At 35.5% G+C, this 18,712-nt stretch overlaps 2 protein-coding genes across 23 annotated transcripts in view; both read right to left on the minus strand.

Annotated features, from left to right (window-relative positions):
• pih1d1 (PIH1 domain containing 1) overlaps positions 1–5,892 on the minus strand; it is a 23,965-nt gene extending 18,073 nt beyond the window's left edge. For 2 of the 3 annotated variants that reach the window (XM_079833681.1, XM_079833682.1), the window contains exons 1-7: positions 5,775–5,879; positions 5,463–5,545; positions 4,604–4,661; positions 4,297–4,485; positions 3,987–4,048; positions 3,149–3,230; positions 2,931–3,027 (exon numbers count right to left, since the gene is read on the minus strand). In XM_079833681.1, coding sequence (XP_079689807.1) covers positions 2,931–3,027; positions 3,149–3,230; positions 3,987–4,048; positions 4,297–4,485; positions 4,604–4,661; positions 5,463–5,545; positions 5,775–5,790 — 587 coding nt within the window. In that variant the 5' untranslated portion in view covers positions 5,791–5,879. Of the gene's footprint in view, positions 1–2,930; positions 3,028–3,148; positions 3,231–3,986; positions 4,049–4,296; positions 4,486–4,603; positions 4,662–5,462; positions 5,546–5,774 lie in introns of all 3 variants that reach the window. The other variant, XM_079833683.1, reaches the window with a different exon arrangement.
• Positions 5,893–6,020: 128 nt separating this feature from the next.
• Positions 6,021–18,681, minus strand: LOC307136571 (uncharacterized protein). 20 transcript variants are annotated; one of them, XM_079833749.1, is made up of 17 exons: positions 18,365–18,600; positions 15,449–15,524; positions 15,244–15,315; positions 13,862–13,921; positions 13,460–13,570; positions 13,249–13,375; positions 12,980–13,000; positions 12,686–12,721; positions 10,796–10,852; positions 10,639–10,686; positions 9,668–9,706; positions 8,608–8,640; positions 8,419–8,513; positions 8,251–8,268; positions 7,317–7,343; positions 7,171–7,187; positions 6,021–7,036 (listed from the first exon to the last, which is right to left on the minus strand). In XM_079833749.1, the coding sequence occupies exons 2-17, from the start codon at positions 15,467–15,469 to the stop codon at positions 7,033–7,035; spliced, it is 786 nt and encodes a 261-aa protein (XP_079689875.1). In that variant the 5' UTR covers positions 15,470–15,524; positions 18,365–18,600; the 3' UTR covers positions 6,021–7,032. The 20 variants fall into 20 exon arrangements, 16 of the variants coding, with proteins under 16 accessions (XP_079689875.1, XP_079689874.1, XP_079689876.1 ...); XM_079833748.1 differs by having other exon boundaries at positions 7,284–7,343; XR_013817802.1 differs by lacking the exon at positions 8,251–8,268 and having other exon boundaries at positions 7,290–7,343; positions 8,397–8,513; positions 8,623–8,640; positions 10,805–10,852; positions 18,365–18,628.
• Positions 18,682–18,712: the final 31 nt, after the last annotated feature.

Raw genomic sequence — 18,712 nt, forward strand, 5'->3', positions numbered from 1 at the left:
CTGTTTCATTTTTTTTTATTTTTATTCTAATCCTTTGAATATGTTAATGTTCTCCATTTATTGATTTGTAAGGGACAATAAAATATAAAATATGTTTATATGGAAAATGTGTTTGTTTATTTATTTGGTTGAATGAGCTATTACAAGTTGAGAAAATATACCAAATTAAGTTCAATGAACAAAAAGTTTAGTACAGATAACTTGAAAATGTAAGTTTTCATATTTCAACTGAACTTTGCAAGTACAAGTTACTTGAAATAAGTTGTTGGGTCAACTATTTTATCGATATCAACTAAACTTTTTGAGTTGAAAATACTTTGTAGAGTAAGTTAATAAAACTTAACTGAGTCAAAGCAAAAAGATAACTAAAACATGTAAGTTGAGTGAACACATTTTTTTTTACAGTAGTCAGTCTCAAACTTTGTGCAGATAGTTAGTCATAACTGTGAATCTTCACTTGTCTCACAATTCGATTAGATTATGATTCATTAGGATTTTTTCATGGCTAATTGTGCTTAATAACTATTTTAGCCTACATAAAGCACGTCCTGCACTTTATGTTCTCATTCATGCATGTTCTATTCGTTTACAAACCGAAACCAAAACATCAGACGCAAGAGCTTTGCTTCCGAAGGACACACGCAACTTTTTTTATTTTAATATATAATACGGGTTCTTTATTTAGCCTACAAAAAACAGTAGGCCTATATTAATCCTTATTAATTAAACTATCAGCTGTTCTGTTCCTTGCACTTCGCTTGCCGCGGCCGCCCTGTCAGAGAGCGAATTCATAAACCCAGCGCATCAGCATCAAAAAACCAAACTATTTAGACACTTAGCAGCCATTAAATGTCTTTAAAATAAGATGGATGTATAGGCAGAAGGTGGAGTTAGAAAACAAATAAACTGTTCCTGAAATGTCGGTGATGACACAAAGAAATCCACACAGAAATCCGGCTTAAGTCGCCGTTTTCTTGCCTGTTTGCACTTTGTAATTGTAAAAAATATGTTTCTGAACCGAATGATATAAGAATCAGGAGTTGTTTCTGTGTCCAAAGTAAACAAAGAGACGATTCAAATCAATATTTAAGAAGCCCACGTCCGGTATTTTTTGGTGCAAAATAATAAAACGTAGCGTCAATAAAATCATTAATTTCAGTATTTATAATATTATAAATTAAAAATTGAGTACTGCATCTCAAAGGCCTTGGTATAATCTATCATTTACAGCAATAAACACAAATTGCCTGTTTTGGTCATTTTTATGGCTATGACTACTTTGACGCTCTATATCTCCAATTAGATTATGCGACTTTAGCCGGGGTTTCACAGACGGGCTCACAAATATTTAAACGCATGTAATATCACTTTTTTAATAGCCTAATGTTTTTACTCTACAGTTGTGCAGTTTCAAGGGGACATATGGCAATTTTAAAATGTATTTGCCAAAATTAGTAATGATATTTATATACAGGTTATTTAAAATAGCAAAATTTTATGTAAAATTCACATTAAATATCTACATTTCTCAGTTGAATTCATGGTGAAAACATGAATGAGCATAGTTTAGTGGAAGATTGCTGCCATCTACTGGAAAACAAACACTTGCTAGTTCTCAATGAATAGTTTGTGCATGAATGTTAGATGCAAGTACTCTTGCTATTTGTGTTTAGGCTGTAATGTGGCGAAGGTGCTATTTTTTTTTTTTATATATATATATCATGAACATAATTATTGGGTAGAATGGACTGGACATCATATAAAACAACAACAATAAAAATAAAAAAACATCAATGCATTACAAAAATAAAACCGTACCAGTGTTTCCACAACTTAGACTGATAACATGTAGTGCTAAACCTTTAAGGGGCACAAAGCAAATTGGTCAGGGCCGGCCCTGACTACTGCTATAGTTAAATCAATTGATTATTTCCAATGTGGGGGGAGGGTTATCTTATACTCTCTTATTATATTATCTTCTATTATTAACTTACTATCTAAAATTTATTTATCTATAGAGAGTGGTGACAATGGTAATCATTACATAGGAGAAAAAAAAAAAAAAAAAAAACCTTTTTTTTTTTACTAATACAATGATGGCAGTATGATGGTAGTGAGAATCGATCTTCAAGCAAAAGGAACTGGATGAATATTTGAATGCTACTGATCCCGATCTGAATTCTGACTTGGGATGCTAATCACACCATGTTTGTTTGTTGGCCAGAGGAGAACTGGTCCCCCCGACTGAGCCTGGTTTCTCCCCGTTCACCAGGTTTTTCTTCATTCTGTCACCTGATAGAGTTTGGGTTCCTTGAGCTTGGTACAGTCAGATCAATAATATTGTTGAATATTAAGTGTCCCCAACTGACGCCGTTGTATAAGAACTGAACTGACATAATTTTTTTGCAGAACTGTTTTTTAGATGAAATTAACTCATTTATTAGTTGATCTTTACAACAGAACTGAATCAACACTGAACTGACTTCAGCTGAACAACAACCGAAATGCATAATCGTCCTGTTATCATTGTAAAGTTGCTTTGAAAGAATCCGTATTGTATAAAGCGCAATATAAATAAAGATGACTTGACTGCTTCAGCTCTTCCCTGGCTTTCTCAGACAAACTCTGAAAGAAGACTTGTATCTTCGGATCTAATATATTTGATATTTCTGACGTGCCGATCCACACGATTTAACATTTTGGCACGATCTAATGGTGGGAACGAATTGTTAATTCATGGCCACAATATACAAATGTTTTCCCACATGTATCATGTGCAGGGCTCTGTAGATTCCAATAAATGTTTTTAAAGAATTTAAAGAGTAGGCCTAGTAATGAATATTAGTTGTATTATTAGAGACAATCTCCCAGTCCTTCTCACAGCCTGCTTTAGCACCACCCCCAATCCACCAAAGAGATGAAGAACTCACTTTGAGTCAATTTCCTGGATAATTGGCTTGCTCTTGGTACGAATGTTTTGTTCAGCTACAGAGCCCATGAACTTCCTGTTCTTCAAAATCTTGATATCTAAAAACAACAACAACAACAACAAAAATTATAGGAACAGCGGACATGGCATGGAAAAGGCATGTTCTGAAGTAAACACATGGAGGGAAATTTATATCAGATGTTCTGTATTTAGGCGTACCTCTGCTTAACTCAAGGTTGTATTTGTTTTCCAGTCCCTCCAAAGAAACTGCAATAAGGAACTGCTGGAACAGGGTATCTTTCTGTTGGGTACAAGCATACACAGTGATGACAATTGTGAAAAGAGAGCCCTGATCAGGCGGCAGGATGGCTCTGGCTCTGACACACACACACACACACACACACACACATTTTAATTTGCCTCTCCTCTGTAACCACTATGGTCCGGGTGCACACGAGACCCATAGCTCTTGTTCATTCAAAGTCAACGCACTCATCGTTCCGCAACAATAATCTCACACCACATGCATTTACATTTCAGTATAATTAAACTATCACTAAATATTCAACTATATTACTGATCTGCCCGCATTGACACTATATAATAATTGAACTGAGCTGGATGACATCACTGTTTTCTCCAGAGCAGCTGTACAGCCAAATCAATTTCTGTTGTATTATTTTCCTGTAAACAATTTTCTTTGAAACAATCTGCATTGTAAAAAGCACTATAGAAATAAAGGTGACTTGACTATAATTACCAGTTGGTTGATAGACATTGTATGATTCCAGGTGCGTAGGAGACAGAGATTAAACGTGATTGTTGGTATCGAGAGTACGTCACATCTCGGCAATAATAACTACCCCCCACTGTATATAAATAAAACACCATCTTTTGCACTATAGTGCATGCGAGTTGGGCCATCTTTTAATTTTTCCATCTTGGACAATAACACTTCCAATGAGCGGGCTGGCAAAACCTAGTTCCCTGCACAATAAATGCGGTTGCATATTCCTGAGGTACTTTCAGTGTGTACATTCACATGCAAGACACATACCTGACATTTCTGGAAGAACTCATCATTGATCACGACATCATACACAGTACAGCCTTGTGAGCCTGGCAAACATAAAAATATTCTGAGCACAAATCAAATGCTTTTTCATAAAAGGAAGTCAGTACAGATGAAGGAGGTTGTTTTGCCATTCACAGTTAATGACGCCTTTTTTTTCCTTTTTGGTGATATATGTCAACCAGATCAGACACCAAATGTCCTTGCATTGAAACAATAGATTTTTGATTGGATTAGGGGAAACAGTAATAAAAGGAGAATGGAGTAAGTTTGAAAATATGAATGTGTTTCTCACTGTTGTCCACTTCTGTGTGTGGCTCGCCGAGACTCATGGGCACTCTGTAACTCGTCGGGTCCTCTGACTCCAGTAGTTTCACGAGTGCTTCCTGGGACAGATGAGGAGGGGGCGGTACTGCCTGTGACTGACAGATGTTCATAAAGACCTTCTGTTTGTCTAACACTGAGGAGGTCTTCACGCACAAGCCTGGCATAGAGAGAAAATTCTGATGAATTTGGATGTGATTAATGATATAATGAATACAAACACCACCAATAAGCACTCTAAATATATAACTGAAGATGTTTTGAAATATCAGACTAACCTGGCTGTGGACGGATGACTTTGGAAGGGGGACTGTCATTTTGCATTTTTCCCATGGTCTGTGATGTTGGACAAAACAAATAATATTTTATATACAGGGTGGGGAAAAAAGAAAGAAAAAAACAAATAACAATTCAAACTGAAAAGAGGCAATGAACATTAAATAAATACTAAATACCTTAAGGTAAAGCATTGGAATGTACGAACATAGATAAAAATAAAAAAAATAAAAACTCTATTTCTGTATACAGTATATCTGGATGATAATGCAAAAGTAAAATATTCTAATAAATTCCAATAAAATGGTTGAAACACACACAGATGCTGTATTGTATAATAAAGTGTAAATATATTTTATTTATTTGTTTTCCTATTTTAATTTTTTTAAATGTAATACACGTTTATAACGCTGTTGTATTAACATCTTTCTCTATTCTGACTGCTGACTGTCTTTCTCTTTTTCCATCTTTTAGAAAGTCGTAGAAACTCAATCGCTTTTGGAGCAAACGGAAATGCAAAAATTACCCCAAAAATGTGAAAAAAGTTATTTAAGGCATAAAGTTTGAGGACCGACTCAGTCACCAATCACTTTCAGACAGCAAATGTGAATGGTAACTGAGTATGTCAGTCACCAAGTCATTCATGTAGGCTAAATGATGACAGCATTTTCATTTTCGGGTGAACTTAATGTGCATTGTTGTTGCACTATACAAATTCAACGCATTTGTAGATAGTGCTCGATTACTGTGATATTCCACAAAGTTTAATAATGTTTATAGCTGGGACCTGCCTCAAAACACAGCACAGTAACTTACTTATGTTGAGGTTAGTTGTGTGGCTTATTGTGTCAAAGCTGTTACCTGAAGCAAAAGTTGTTGATACAGCTCTTCTTGCTGTTTCTGCTCTAGTTCAACACCGAGGAGAGACGCGTCCGTTTCCATGACTACACACATGGGCGTACAGGATAAATTAGCAGTGCATAAAACACAAATGTTAAGCATGTAATCTGAACAGTTATCTAACCAAAGGTGTTACGCAGAGTGAGATACTACAGCATTGCTAAAATGCTAACTTATGAAGATAAACTAAAATCTCGCGTTACCCACGCGCTTACGTGAGTAGAACACGCAGTTATAAAACTATACTGCATGTTTACAGCATGATATACTCACTGAGCGCTTCAGACATGCAATAAGAAGAAACGAAATATTCATATCAATGTGTTTAGCATGACGATACAAGGGCCTTTCTTGTAGGTGTGTCAAAATAAAAGTACCTTCGGTTTCACTCCTTAAAAGAGAAAGACGTCAAGGAGCCATATGCTGTGCTTAATTAAATCAGATGCCTGATATTATTGGATTTAAAAAAAATAACAAAAATAAAAAAAACAAAAATGTTCAACACTTTTTTTGTATTTTGCACTGAAAAATGTGTTTTATTGTTTTGTTTTAATGCACAAAGCCACATTTCAAGGAATAGCCTATGGTCAGTTTGAATTCATGGACATTTCTTTCTTTCTTTCTTTGTGATGCGATTTTACATGAGAATATGAGTCAAAACATTTATAATATGGTAGGAAACAAACACATAACTACATCTTGGTAATGAAAATAAAATAAAAATAATTTGTCATTCAACTATATTAATGATTGTTTAGTCCATTAAATTAGGTTCAAGATACACATCATATTTCTTGTTTTATTGTGTGCATTTTGCAGCAAACAATTGCAAGAGCCACTTTCACTCACTTACGCTCACACACACACACACACACACACACACACACACACACACACACACACACACACACACACACACACACACACACACACACACACACACACACACACAAGCATCAATGCATTTTTTTTTTTTTAAAACAATAAAATACAATAACCATTCTGAGATACCCAGAATGCTGCACATAAATGCTGCATGTTCCATTTTACACACAAACACACCAATATATAAGCATATATTGCATAACTGCTGAAAAAACTGGATATAGCAGTATCTGCTGTAGCTGTAAATATTCTCTCTGGTCCTTGTTCCTTTCAAAAGAAACTCTCTAGCACAACCATTCAAGGACTGAAAGGTACAGGCAGGGTACATTTTTAATTAATATAAATAACTAACACGATCATCACAGTGCACACTTGGTCATTTACATTTAATTACGAAGTAGACACTTTTATCCGAAGCGACTTACAACTGGCAACTTCAAAAATCAAGAGCAGAGGTGCTTGAAGAATAACAGTTACGGAGGTACATTCAAGATTTAGAAATGGAAACACACAGGCTGTGTGGACGTGTGTGTATCTAAAGCTGTACTTGCTGGGATTACTTTGTCAGTCACAAATTCAAAGACAGCAGTGTGTCATGTCCCCGTGTCAGATTGCTAGAGAAACTGGGAAAAACAGATCCAGACAATCACCTGGAACAAGAAGACAGGTGAACAGCATTGATTAACTATTTTCAAACAGTGTTGACAGAAAAATAGATTAGATATGCATAACCTCTATTGTAAAAAGAAAATAGAAGAGAGCAGCTTAAAAAAGAGCGTCTTACTGAAGCGGATCCATTTGCTGCATAGAAGAGAGGAAAAGAAGAAGAATATGATTAATCAAACATTCTTCTCCATAATGTGATTGGTACATGGCTGTAAAAACTTGATATGTAACCTGTACATTGAAACACTTTTGCAAAAGCTTCACCTCTCCATGTAGGCCTATATTATTTGCCTGTAAAAAAAAAAAAAAAAAAAAAAAAAAAAAATTAAAGTTCCTGGTAAAGTAGTGGACAAATCTACAAAATATTACATTCATTCTTAAAAAAAAAAAGTTAAAAGTTAAATTAATACAAAAAAATATCGCAATGCCATTAAATCAAGGATTTTGGTTTATTTTAATTTTCAAATTTGATCAAAGATTTACAATATTTTTTCTCTGAACAGGTAGCAATAAGTGCTCAGTGTGTTACGTATAAATACTCTGTATGTAGCCTACTTAATTTGAAATACTATGAAATTTGAAATATTAAGATGATTTACAGATCCTCTTTTATGTATCAGGGCCATGACTTCTATAGATGATGAGAGGGACAAGTCCCCTTAATAATCAGATATGGCCAAATTGTCCCCCCAATTTCTGATATTCTTCATTACACCCGGCTTTGTTGTTAAGAAAAAAGTGACAATTTTAGGGTGGCCATTGTCAAAATGGTTGATAGCCAAGATAGCCAAACAAATCATAGAGTGTGGGCTTTACTTTTCACAAAGGCCAAGCACGAATTCCAGCACAGCACACGCACACGCACACACACACACTCACACACACACACACACACACACACACACACACACACACACACACACACACACACACACACACACACACACACACACCGAAGCATCAATAAAAAACAATAAAATACAATAACCATTCTGAGATACCCAGAATGCTGCACATAAATGCTGCATGTTCCCTCTTATACACAAACACACCAAAATATAAGCATATATTGCATATATTGCAACGCTTCCATTTCAATGGTGAAAAAGTGCGAGGCAAGCTATAAACAGCGAACCCCCCTAAACTTGGGTGGTTACAGCATCTTGGTTTAGAGATGCAGAGTAAGTAAGAGCCTCACCTGTTCAGCTCTTATTTTCTGTAAATAAAAAATAAATGTTTATATTAGACAAAAAAGTAGCATATCTGAGCTTAATAAGCCTCATATATTTAACCAAAAAAGTTTAACCAAAAACAGCTTTAATTTTATACAAACTCGCAAGCCACATTAATGCTTAGACCATTTTACCTTGATATCCAAATGACATTTTAACACCAATAGAAATAGACCGATATTCAGTAGTAGAGAGACAACAAGGACTCCAGAAAATGTTTCAATGGTACCTTGTTAAAAAAAGAAGCAATATTTAGGTTTACAAAGAGATTTGCAGGGAGAGAGAACAATGGCAGGCCAAAATAATTGGTCAGAAAGACTAACAGCTCTCACACGTACTCCTGAGATTCTGAGCATCTGTAATAAAAGGGGAAACCATACAAAAACATGAGATATAGAGGCCTTCGTCAACTTAAAAGATGATATATATAGTGTGTATGGGCATTCATGATAACTTATAAAATGTGTGGTTTGTTGGCTTTTGATTTTAAAGATAATCTTATATGGTTAGGGGAGAATCAATATTAGTTTTTAATTGAACACAAATATCAGTAATCATTGCAATGTACAAAATTAGTAGTGATTAGTAAATGGCTATATTAGTGAGATTAGTAATTAGTGACAATGCACATACTGTGGCAACGTTATTAGTGAACCTGCTAAATCTAATTAGCCAATCATCATCAAGTCAACTTTGACCATGGTATTACTGTTTGAACTATAGTGTTTCAAAACATGATGATTTGAGAATTGTGCAAATAGCAATAACAAAAGCAGCCAAACAGCAGAATTGCTGGTGTAAGGCCTTGTCAAAGAGAGATTGCTTCAAGCTGATAGCCAGATAGATAGCGAAGACAGCAGAAGAACCTCTCTCATATGTATGCCTATATATGCCTCATATCTAATATGGCCTACTCCAGACCGCACTGGATTACACTCCTTCTACACTCTTAGAAAAAGGTTTCATGGGGTTCTATATAGAATCCTAAGGTTCTTGGCTCAATGTAACAGAACCTTTATGCCAAAAAGGTTGTATATAAGAAGAAATTACTTAAATGATTGCATAATACTTTCATGTTTAACTTTTTATTTCAATTTTCTTTCTGCTTACGAGTTGTTTAATTCATAAAGTGTAATAAAATGAATTAATCACTTGCAACTAAATCCATAAAACGATCCTATGATGGGAACCCCCTTAAAAGTTATACATATGAAGCTCTTAACTGAATCCTTTAAGGTTCTATAGAACTTTTTTTTAAGAGTATAGCTAAGAAACGAATGCCACTGTAGGCACAGTCCTATCATGTTAAAGTGGCGTGTGAGTGGATGCTGAAGGCCTGCTACTAATTACAGATGAAGCTGCTCTCACAAGAGACAAACTTACTGTTGGTTTCTGTAGATGCTGATGAAACGGTTGACGAATCTAGAAGATATTGCATATTCACAATTAAAAACTAAATATGAACATAAATGACTGGTCTCCACATGAGCAAATCAAGCATATTTCCAGTTAAATTTCTGTCGTTTTATTCAAATCTGATCAAATTTGTAAAAAAAAATTCTAAACAAAGGCAGGAAGTATCTGTGTACTTAATTTAAGAAGATTATAATCGTTTTAAAGGGTTAGTTCACCCAAAAAAGAAAATAATGTCATTTATTACTCACCCTCATGCCGTTCTACACCTGCAAGACCTCCGTTCATCTTCGGAACACAAATGAAGATTTTTTTGGTGAAATCCAAAGGCTCAGTGAGGCCACCATAGGGGGCAAAGAAATTTACACTCTCAAGATCCATTAATGTACTAAAAACATATTTAAATCAGTCCATGTGAGTACAGTGGTTCAATATTAATATTATAAAGTGACAATAATATTTTTGGTGTGAATAAAAAAAAAACGAATAACGACTTATATAGTGATAACCTTTTTCAAAACACTGCTTCATGAAGCTTCGGAGCGTATCGAAACAGCGAGTCGATTCAGCGGTTCGGATCGCCAAAGTCATGTGATTTCAGCAGTTTGGCGGTTTGACACGCGATCCGAATCATGATTCGACTCGCTGATTCGATACATTCCGAAGCTTCATGAAACAGTGTTTTGAAATCGGACTGATTTAAATATGTTTTTAGTACATTAATGGATCTTGAGAGTGTAAATTGCTTTGCTTCCTATGGAGGCCTCACTGAGCCTGCGGATTTCAACAAAAATATCTTCATTTGTTCCGAAGATGAACAGATGTCTTATGGGTGTGGAACTGCATGTAATACATTACATTATTTTCATTTTTGAGTGAACTAACCCTTTAGCCTAATGCAACTCTACAGATTTGATGTCTTATGTACTGAATTTGCTTACTTTCAGGAGAAGTGATGTTTGGGCTGACCGTTGTTAAAGATGTTGTGGCTATGCATTAGAAAACGTGGTATGATGTCAGTTCACATGGCAGTCAAAGTATCTATGCTGTAATCTTTGTTGAGTATTTGAGTATTTGAATATGAAATACTATACTGACTTTGCTTACTTTTATGAGCTGTGGAGACTGAATCAACCGTTGTAAAAAATGTGGTGCCTTATGTGATAGAAATAGAAAATAGGAAACAGAGTATACTACAGTTAGCTTCAACAGAACAATATAAAACCAGACATGTGCTCAGAAAGTGAAAAGAAAAAAAATCTGTTTGAATATGAAGTTTTATCCAAGCATTATCTTCATATGTGGTTCAACAAGTTTAAAAAAAAAAGATATGTTTATCGAAAAGAGCAGATAGAGAAAGAAATACTTTGTGGCTAGTTGTCACTATATTAATAATTGGGTTATTTTAGTAGTGTCATGTCTAGTTTTGGTTTCCTGGTTTGTCATGGTTCATGTGTTGTGTTATGTTCTCATTGGTTGTTTTTGTCATGTGATACTCAGTTATGTTTGTGATTGGTTTATTGTTTTAGGTGTTCCTTGTAAGGCATTATGCTGCGTTCCAGGCAGCTTTTTGAGCCTGTAAGTTACGACTTCAAACCACGACTCACGACTTTGTGGCGTTCCAGGCGAAGTCACGCCAAACTGCCTGAGCGGTAACTTAGCTAGATATAAACAAAGAATGGCGAACTGTACGGACTTTCTATTGCCAAAGGTGCTTACTCCTTGCTTATTTGAGGGAAACGGAGGATAAAAAAATGGCGCATAAGGCAAGATAAGCTGTTATACCTTTTGTTTTACGTTATTTGTATCTTTGGAAATGTATTTGGTATTCATTTATTCTTGCATTCAATGGCCTGAAAACTAGCTAACACTAGAAAAGCTGCTGATAATGCATAACATTTGCGTATAAATAACGTTAGAGCAATACCTTATATTTGGTTTTTAATGTACGACTTTCATAAACACCGCGTCCATAGGGGCTGCCATTGTTGCTTCGCGGGCTATGTGACGTCAGAGCTCGTAACTGGGAGTACATCGATCTAGTACGAGTTCACAGGTGGGAAGTCATGGGTTTGACTGCCGTTCCAGTGCACTTTCACGGGTAGAAGGTTGGAAAAACACGGGTTACGGGTTGCCTGGAACGCGGCATTAGTCTTGGTGTAAAAATAGACCTCATGTTTCCATTGTCTATTGTTTGTGAAACTGCTTTTGGTTAGTCTGCTATGTTTATGTTCAAGTTTATGTTAAGTTCATGTTTTCAAGTCAGTTCATGCTTGGATGGAAATAATGCTGCGTTCCAGGCAGGTTTTTGAGCCCGTAAGTTACGACTTCACACCACGAGTCATAACTTTGTTGGGTTCCAGGCAAAGTCACGCCAAACTGCCTGAGGGCAAGGAATTGTGGTAGGTAGATGTAAACAAAACATGGCGGACCGTACGGGGCTTATGCTCATTTACAATCATTTCTATAGCCAAAGGTTCTTACTCCTTGCTTATTTGAGGGGAAACGGATTAGAAAAGACGGCGCGTAAGGCAAGATAAGCTGTTATATCTTTTATTTTACACATCCGTAGGGGCTGCCATTGGGCTATGTGATGTCAGAGCGCGTAACTGGGAGTACATCAATTTAGTACGAGTTCACGGGTGGGAAGTCACGGGTTTGATTGCCGTTCAAGTGCACTTTCACGTGTAGAAGTTTGGAAAAACACGGGTTACGGGTTGCTTGGAATGCGGCATAAACTGCACTTGGGTTTGTCAAGCTCACCTTCAGTGGACTATGATTACAGAATAAAAGACATGGAAAAAAGCATGAAGACCAAACCAAAACTAGACATGAGAAGTAGTGGTTGTTTAGTTCATGTACTTTCAAATAGTTTTTATATTATACATCATTATGTACATGAACTAATGATCTGTTAAAATTATCTTGTGAATGTGTTCAAATATCTGTGTTTGCATATGTGAATATGAAATAAATTAGTTGGCTTACTTTCTGCAGCAGTGATGTTTGGGCTGACCGTTGTACCTATGTGATTAAAAAAACAGCATATTACACATGACCGCATTGTGCCGGGTGTATGATGGGGCCCTAAGTATTACTAGAAACAGCCAGACCAAATTTCATGACCCAACATTTCAAAATCAAGGTGTGTGTATATGTATGAAAAATAAGTTTTGTTTAGCAAAATTTTCAGCTTCATATCAGGTTCAGCAAGTAAACAAAAACCCCCTCCTTTTTAGACATTTTGATTGTGTATGTAAGAGAGACAGTCAAATAACTTACTTTTTGATGGACATTTCAAATCTAAGTAGAAAAGTGAGAGAATGTGAGCAAAATCTGCATTTTCCATTCATAAGATTACATATTTACCACTCTGTGCAATTTTGTTTGTTTATTAAACATTCTGGCTTATTAAATAATTATTCAGCTATTAATAAAAGGAAGCCTTGCCAATGAGATTTATGGTGGCCATTGATCATACTATGAATGAATGAAGGTTGGGGAAAAAAATGGAAAGACAGGGTAAATGATGAAAGATTAAATGTCCTTACCTGATATTAATCCATTACAAGATCTTCTATACATATCACCAAATACAGATGTGTTTACCCAGGTTACTGTGTAAGCATCTGTGCAATTGAGATTCGCACACAAACTTGTATACTTGTCTGAAAAAGACTGTTAGAGAAATAGGAAAATCATGCAGTCAGAAATAATTATATTTGATATGACACAATATGATAGAATAAGCAGTATACTCACAGATAGCATTATTTCAAAAGTTAGTAGTACTTTGAATTTGTTCTTATCCTTATTCTTGTTTTTAGTCGAGGCTGAACATAGAGCGTTTATTACTGAAAGAAGCTCATGTTCCTGAGAAAACAGTCACACAGGACACACTGATTAAACAGGAAAATATCATAACCATAACATAACCATTATTATTTACTAAACTCAATTATTTCAACTATAATCCATACCAGTATAGACTGATTGATAATTTTGTGGCTGAAGTTAATACATTTTTATATAATATTTATTTTTCTTTACAACATATGTGGGACAACAAGAAACATCTCAAGTGGCTAATGCTGTTTATAATACAATGTACAACTAAAAAAGTAAATAAGTAAACAAAAGTAATCTTATGTTGTTTGCTCTTACCTTTGTTTCAGATGAGAATACCTTAATCTCAAACATATGCTCTTCCAACAACTCATCATCCTATGAGGATTCACAGAAGACACAGTACATATGTACATGTATAGATAATGTACACATTTAAAGAATCATACAGTCAGTATATATAGTCAATCGTAAAATAAACATCTGACAGGGTGATCAGGATATCATCTTGTGTCATCTTAAATGGGTTCATTTTTACAATGATTGTAGATTATCCTGATTATTACATGGCTAGATTTTGTGAAAATAAAGAGACAACAATTGACTACAATAGACATGAATCAAGCACATTGTAGGAAACCGGTCTTCAGGGACAAAAGCTTTCACTTAAGTGGTAATTACACAACAATATTTGACCATGCACTATGTACACGTCTAGTGTATTAATTCTCTAAGCTTATTTTGTCATCCAGCAGTATATTTCTGTACAGTACAGTGGCCTCGAAAAGAAATTTGGATAACATTGCAATTTCATTACACTACACTCAAAATATCAAACCAAGTGGTATCAGCAAACAAATGATGCGGTAACCCTTTATTTTAGGGTTCAGTTCTCGCTGTTTACTAGTTGCTTATTCGCATGCATTTTACTAGGATATTGGATGTTTATTAGTACTTATAAAGCACATATTAATGCCTTATTCTGCATTACCATATACACCATCCCTTAATCCTACACAACACCTAAACTTAAACGCTACAAAAATGACCTTACTAACTATTAATAAGCAGTAAATCAGGAGTTTATTGAGGCAAAAGTAGTAGTTAATAGTGAATATGTGTTTCCCATACTAAAGTGTTACCAATGATGCTAGAGCCTTTCTAAGAACTAATTTCTCTTTTCTGAACCACTCTTTCATTTTGATTTTAACCACTTTCATGGATGTATGTAGTCCCCCTCAAATTTAGACGAATGTCCGAGCAGAATAGTAGTTCATAGAATTAACAAACATGTTCACAAAGTCTGAAAATAAAAGCCAACTGTTGATGTTTTGAATATAATATAACACATTTTAACTGTGGCTTAAGTGTCTATTGAATATCATTACTAACAGAACAGTAAAATACATTTCCAACTGTCATTTATTGATTTCACTACCAAAGATGGCCTAGTGAGTGCCACCCAATGGGGGCCATGAAGATAAAATATTTAGATGTAAGACTGGTGACACAACTACACATTAATTGAGGGTTGTTAGTTGCATGTTATGGATATATAACTTGGCTTAACATCATGGCAGTGACCTTATTTGACCAATTTTGCATAGTAGTGGAGGCTACTTTCCCAAGTTACAAATTCAGAAATGTGTGAGATTAAAGGCATTTGGATGAACATCAAAAATGATGAAGGATAGACTTACCAGATGTATCTTAATATCCTGATACATACATCCAGATCGGGCATAATGAACATACGTGATGAATGAAAATGCCTGTGAGGGAAAGAGAAGCAATCAGGTTCTATCTCTGTACAACTTTCATTTGAAATCATTTGTCTAATGTAAGACTGTAAACACTGTGACAAGTGTCTAACATATTAGCAAAGACTTATTAATTATAACTCACAGTGAAGAATATCCCAATCATTACGTTGCCTTGTTAACCATCAGAGTTTAGCTCCATATGACAACTCTTCGCCTTCCTGGATGCATAACATAGGGAACATAGAAGAGAGTCAGAGCGAAAGAGAAAGTATTTAAGAAATTACAGCAACAAAGATGCGATCATATCAATATAAAATTGGATTATGAGCAATTCTAAGAATTATGAGCTCATTCTATAATGGACTTTTTATTGATTCATCTAGACAAATGCACTATATTTTTTATCTTTTTGACTAATGGATCCTCTTCAATAACCTCCTGGGACCCAGGAGGAGCATTTTTGAAAATGTATGTTTTATTCATATGTTATGATGTGTCCTCTATAGTTGACACCAGGACAGAAAAATTACATGAAATTGCATTTATAGGCAAAAATAATGGGATTTATTTTTAATTCACCAATCAATTTTTAGGTTTCAGGATTTTTTTTAAACAAACTTTGTTTAAAGATGACTCTGAACTATGTTATGAAAGATATAACGGAATGGATTGATATACCATTTTACTTTATGCAATATGTGGGTAAAATGGCCATACTTGGATTTTCTATTCAATACAATGTACACTGCATCTAATTAGCATATTAATGTGTTCTTGGTGCGACGTAATGAAAAAAGTGTAATAATGTGAGTAATAATTGGCAACATTTTCATAATAATATCTAATATTTCATGGAAATATTGATATGTAATTTCTTTCCCTATTCACTTGTTGTGTCTCCAAAATGCCTGATAAACATAAACAGTTAAGTGGCATCCACTACAGTGGACATTTAAGAAATAAATGCCCTGTTTTGTAACAGAAAGTCATATTTTGATTAGAAACCCCATAACATTTTCCTGAGATGTTGATTTTAACAAACAATTTGAAAATTAATCTGATTTAAATTATAATTACAAAATATTATAATTTTCCATAAGAGTGCTAAACATTAATGTCAGCCGTTTTTAAAGACCAAGAAGAAGTTGTTGTCCTGGTGAAACCTCCAAACATTTGGTATCTCTGCAAAAACCCCTCTTTGTGCTTTACAGGACATCCAGACTTAAAACTGTGACATATGTGTACCTATGATGTCAGAGAAATTCACTAAAATATAATGTCTACAGTGGACAAAGGTCTATTCCTTCTCCTCACAGAGAAAAACAAAACATCTAGTGACCTAACTTTAATTGATGACTTAAAAAACAGAGCATGTTGATCAACAGCAATGGATGTAAACGTCAAGAGTAACAAACACTATTACTTAGCATAACTGGAAAGAGTTTATAGCAACTAAATCCTCTGAAGGTGCCAACCGTCGCGGAGGCACTGCGGTGCGATCGAAAAGGGAACTTTCACTTTCAAATGGGCTCAAGCTCCCCATCTCCCGAAATCGCACCAAGGGCATTGTTCGAGGGGACAGCCATTTGTAGTGGTGTCCGAAACCATAGAGGACGTTGAGCAATCCCATGCACCGCAAATAACGTCTGTAGGCCAACAGCCGATGTAGCCTACACACAACGGCAATCCGAATTCACTCACTCGTTTTCATTCACTCCTTCAAGTGAGCTGTATTGGACTAACATAGGGAATAGTGAATGAGGGTTTATGGGCGTTTTTGGATTCCCCACATGAAAAAATACTATAGTATATTATAGTAAAATTACAGTAAAATGACTCTAGTAAATAGCCTAGCTATAGTGTTTTTGAACCATTGCCCTACAAGATAGGCTCTACAGTAGGCTAGCCTACATTGTAGTATATTGTAGTAGGCTATATTATAGTATTTACTACACTTTGTTAATTTACTGTAGTATATTTACTATAGTAAGGTTCAAAAACACTATAGTATTTACTAGAGTAATTTTACTATAATATACTATAGTATTTTTTCATGTGGGTCAGCCTATGGGTGGGAGTGGCTGCACCCGTGCCCTCACCTTCAACACTCCGGCAGCGACGTGATTCGATCGATCATAGGATTTTCACACATAGGACTCTGAACAGACAACTGTTTAAACAACGGTTAAAACGGAATTATACGTGCAGACAAACAGAAAACGCTGCATCTTCATTCAGATAATTGAATATTAACACTGACGTTCGGACCTCGATTACCTCATAGCTCTACTGCAATGGATACATTTCCTGAAGGTATGCTATATTCCATATTAGCCTATAAATATGCAATATATATTTAAATAATGTAACTGGACCGTCAGTAGGCCACTGTGTGATTACATAGATGCTGTCATCAAACATTGGAGAAATGCCTATAGGCTACTACTGCCTTAAAAAATTATTAAAACCTAGGCTGAATCTGAAATCGCCTCCTATACCCTCAAATAGGGCATTATTTGAAGGGACAGCCATTTGTAGTGGTGTCCGAAACTACTGAGTGCATTCATTTAATCCCACATTGCGCCGCAATAACGTGTATCCTACAGCTACAACAATGGCTGTCCGAGTTCACTCACTCCTTTTCATTCACTTCTTCAAGTGAACTGTATTAGTGGACTAACGCAGGGAATAGTGAATGGGGGTTTTGGGTGATTTCGGATTCAGCCCTAGTGTTGCACTAAAATCCAGCAGTTGCGCAGCCAAAAACGTAGCCTACATATGCTCCTCGTCACCAGGTGTCTAGCAGATGTCAACTACATGTGTCAGTGGAAACACTGTCCGCTTTACATGTCAAATAGCCGCCAAAAACAAGACAGACAATTCTGGAATATTAGCATGATATATGGGACTACCCAAACAGTAGCTTTACATTTTGTATTCATATTTAAAGAGTAAATAAATACATACATTTAATTCTTTCTAATATTTTATAACAATAATCCCAAATGGAGTTCGAAACTCATGCATCTAATAGCACTCTCTCAAATATACGCCTTACCTTTCAGCCGCCTTGTCTTGATCTGTAACATACTTTCGCTTTCTTGCCTCAAACTACGAGCCCCCTTGTGTTTGCTGAGAGTTTAAAATCCCCCCAAGATACCAGACAGGAAGCTGGAGAAAGTCACCAAGTGGAAAATGACAGTTTATATAGGCCAAGTAAACGATAATTTTGCGTAGCGTGGGTTTACTGGGCTAATTTAGTGCTGTTTAAAAACCAACCGCAACTTTAGACGCAACGGAGAATGTCCCCACCCCCTTTCGTGGTCCCGTTTGCTTTAGGACTTCTAAATGTCAATACTTATTTTTGTTGTTGTTGTTGCAACGTGTATAAAAGTAATAACGTAGG

Source organism: Gobio gobio (genome assembly GCF_949357685.1).
Source record: "Gobio gobio genome assembly, chromosome: 1".
NCBI lineage: Eukaryota > Metazoa > Chordata > Actinopteri > Cypriniformes > Gobionidae > Gobio > Gobio gobio.